Source organism: Vigna umbellata, chromosome 1, assembly GCF_029865625.1.
Source record: "Vigna umbellata cultivar VRB3 chromosome 1, Vumbellata_1.0, whole genome shotgun sequence".
NCBI classification, from domain to species: domain Eukaryota; kingdom Viridiplantae; phylum Streptophyta; class Magnoliopsida; order Fabales; family Fabaceae; genus Vigna; species Vigna umbellata.
The window spans coordinates 18,137,464-18,141,400 of record NC_142165.1 but is presented as its reverse complement, the minus strand read 5'-3'; the positions used below and the strand labels follow the sequence as shown (position 1 = coordinate 18,141,400).

Here is a 3,937-nt window from a genome sequence, read left to right as displayed (position 1 = left end):
TGACAAATTAAAAAGATTATCAAAGTAAACAGCTTTAAGTAAATTTAATTAGATTATTTTATAACAAACCGAAAAGTTTGATTCAACTTGTGCTTGAACCAAATCACAAAAAATATCATAGTACAGAGTAACACAGGTTCTTATTTCTTTAGTCTTTTGCCTTAATTGTTTTCAAATCCATAGCAATGGTTACTTATTTATCATTTGATTTCGATTTTCATAAATGTATGCGGTGCAACATATACTATATAATATTAACTTAAAAGTCTCATTAGAATGAAGATCAAGTTTATCACATGATTACCAAATGAAAGTAATGTTTATATTGGTCTAAGATTACTTTGAAAAAAACATAACACTTAACACCCATATATGAAACTTAGAATCTGATGAGAGGGAATTTAATAAAAAGTTAAGGCATTAAATCATGTCAAATTGTCGTTTTATCTGAACTACAAATTTACTCTGACTTCATAGCTGAAAGAAAATTCCTAAACACTCCTTCATTATCAAGGATGGCACTAAAAAACTGGTGAGTCATAATAAATTTCAACTGATAAGGAAAAGGTATGCTCAAGAATACAAGTTTTCCAAAAAAGATTCGATTAGAATAAATCACATATACCAACCAAAAATTATCTCCAAACGTGAAGATCCTGAAAGCGAAGCGATATGTTGACATCTCAACCATAACCAAGGCATTAATGATGAACACTATACCATAATATATGAGAAAACATAATCCATGGAGAAGATAAATATAAAGGAAAAGTTCTGATAATAAAGGAAATCTTGACATATTTCTAAGTTACAATTAAATATTGATACAAGCTTTGTCAATATATATGTCCTTTAAAAGCATAAAAATTTAGATCTATGATAGTTTAGCTTCTACTTACTCTGGCTACTAGGTTTACAATTCATAATAACAACCAGCACTAAACATATTTAAAGTTCTTCAATGATATATAGTTTCCTCCAAAGACGGAAGAAATTTCCTTACGGATGTCACCAGCAATATCGATATTAAACCTCAAAGTGCTGGCCCTTGAAACACAAGGCCAAAACTTTTTCAGTGACGAAATCAAGGTTATAACTGTGATTTCCAAGCATCATGGTTAATGCTTTCACAGGAAAAAAAAACTCTACAGGAATTATAAAGCTTATAAAATGATCAGCAGATTCCCAATTTCACGCTGATGGAAAGCAAGTGGGCAAAACAAACCTTGATGCACATAATCATCCACCAAAAACTCAGTATAGAAATTCACTTTCCAGGATCCACGACTGATCATTTCTATTTACAAATTTGATGAGGCAATGACCCACAGCAGAAAACTCTTGACAACCCTGCTGCAATCTTACCATTTACCTGCAGTAATTTGTCAGATAGTTCACAAAAAGTTAAAAAAACTAGACGCCTAGGCTAGTCCAGAACTTCCTCTTAGCTAAACATCCACTGTCCAGTTAATGTTATTAGTGTTTCCTTCATGCGATTTCTGTAGTTGAGCAACTTTGGCATGGTATGCAGCTGCTGCCACGGCAGTCTTCACCCTCTGACCTTGAGGAAGCTCACAGGCTTCACTCATGGAAGCAAACCTTAGCTCAGATGGAGGAATGAAACAGTCCAAGGAGAGGCCAGGAACATTGAACGCAACCTCCTCAATCGTCCAAGCTTCTTCCATCCTGGTTTTAGTGTGGCTCATAGCAGTTTCCCCAAACCTGAAAAGCGTCACTACAGAACGACCCGAGTGAGCAATCATGATCCCCTCAACAGGCCTGTAATCATCAAGAAAGGAATTTATTGTGGTCTCCCAATACACTGCATCACCACCGTTATTCTGAATGCGGGTCAAATGGGAGTCCTCCAAGTGTACGAGAAGCCCCGTTTTCTGGCTAAAGTACCCAAACAAAACATGCCTTATGATCTCCGCTGGACCCTCACTCCTGGCTTTTAATGTTGAGGGGTCTGCACAGAGCTTCAGGATGAAACAGTCCTCTTCATTTATCTTCTTCTCCCCAATGCATCTAGCATTGATAAACATGCTTGCAGTCGTTCGAGGGTCAAGGCCCTGCAGACAGAAAAAGTAGTCAGAAATGTAAACCACCTAGGCCCCGCTAGATAAATTTTTCCATAAACACCTATAAAAAAAGAAAATAACGTAAAATGATTTTACTTTCTCTGATAAATCAAAATCAACTTATGCAGTTAAAATTTTGAAGAAGTTGGATGAGAGAACTTTCATAAAATCTGGTCTACATATCATTTTAGCTTATGGAAGAAACTCGATTCATTTTTCCTTCTTATGTTCTTCTCCTACAAGTAACTAAATATAAATTTAACTAAGCAGTACCCTGAAACAGTACGGTTACAGCCTAACCTGAAGGGCGCGTCGCAAAGGCCGAACTGGCCCTTTGGCAGCGTGTGCACCGAGCCAGGGCGTGTGCCGCCACACTAGTCTCCCATTGCAACCGGCATGAACCTTGCTGCCACCAAGAGCAAGCTCAACATACCACATGTCGGGGTTCATCTGCCACAAGACAAACCCACCGGACTCGGCAGCCTTGGAGGAGTTCCGGCTGCGCGTGACCTTGTTCGCTGTCTCAAACTCAGAGGCTATCATCCTCACCTTCCCCATGGCATAAGCATTGTTAATCGAATTCTGAAGCTTCTGCCCCCCAGAAGCAGCAATGTACTGCTGCAATATGTACTGAGCAGACGAAGTTTCCTGCAACAAAACCACCTTATCTTAAGGAACTACCACAAGACAAGATCAACAGTTATATTATCCCCTTCACTGTATACACACATTTTCCATTCAATTTTCCAAATGTGACCTAACAGAATGCTTAACATGGTAAAACATTTACTGATCTTAGACAACTGAACAAAGAATTGACAAAAAATTAAGGTTATGGAAGCAAGTCATAAACCTAAGGCCATTTGATCTGGGAATATAACAAAAAGAGAGAAGTTAAACAGAGTGAAAAGAGTTACTAACAATGGGGATGTCTTTGATGCTGAGGTGAGGGAAGGGGTCCGTGGTGCACACGTGCACGGGGGCAAGTGGAGCACCCAACACGCCAAGCAGCAACCTCAGATCGGACTTTTTGCACGAGGAAGAGGACGATGAGGAGGAGGAAACAGAGGGTGCTCTCGCGAGTGGTCCTTTCATCCACTGGCCCCACCTTCCCTCTCCGCGCGTCGAGTCATGGCCATCGGTTCCGTCTGGTCCTTCCTTCAGCGGCGAGAGCGCCTCCGCCGGCCTCAGGCTGCCCGATCTCGTGATGAAGAGCTCCGGCGGCGGCGCGTGGTGCTTCCGTCGCCGCCGCAGCAGCGAGGACATCGGCGATGAGCTCCTTGCCGGGCTCTTGGCGCGTGAGCGCGCCGGCGACAGACCACGAACCACCTCGTCTTTCAGCGCGGAGAAGAACCCTTGCTTCCGCTCCATTTTTACGACTTTGCCACACGCAAGTTAAGCGAATGCGTTCGTTTGTTCTGAAATGGCGAAGGTAGCGCACACTCAGTAAGTGATTAGAGTTTAGAAGAAGTGCTGTTTGTTAAAATGCTTGAGAGAGAAAGAGAAATAGAAAGAGAAAGAGAAATAGAAAGAGAAAGAGAAAGAGAAAGAGGTGCTCGCAACGGATTCGGACAATGTTGCCGCGAGACAAGTAAACTGTGGTCTACACACTGTTGCGCTAGATTGCTTCTCACAACACAATTTCACCTACTTAAACTCTTTTCTTCTTTTTTTTTTTAATTAACTTTGGCCCTTCTTAATTATATCTTATTCAATTTGTATTGCATTTTTACATGTGTATACATCTCCACTACCCTATTATAATATAAATTATATATTTTAAACTAATTACAATTAATAATTTAGGATAAATTAAAAGTATTATATTGACATAAAGGAGTAAGATTAACAATGTA

The 3,937-nt window shown here is 40.1% G+C and overlaps 1 protein-coding gene across 1 annotated transcript; it reads right to left on the bottom strand.

The window, feature by feature from the left end:
- Positions 1 to 761: 761 nt before the first annotated feature.
- LOC124831260 (uncharacterized) lies at positions 762 to 3,711 on the bottom strand. Its single transcript, XM_047305189.2, has 3 exons — positions 3,003 to 3,711; positions 2,382 to 2,729; positions 762 to 2,072 (listed from the first exon to the last, which is right to left on the bottom strand). Exons 1-3 carry the CDS (start codon positions 3,450 to 3,452, stop codon positions 1,449 to 1,451), a joined length of 1,422 nt encoding a protein of 473 aa, XP_047161145.2. The 5' UTR covers positions 3,453 to 3,711; the 3' UTR covers positions 762 to 1,448.
- Positions 3,712 to 3,937: the final 226 nt, after the last annotated feature.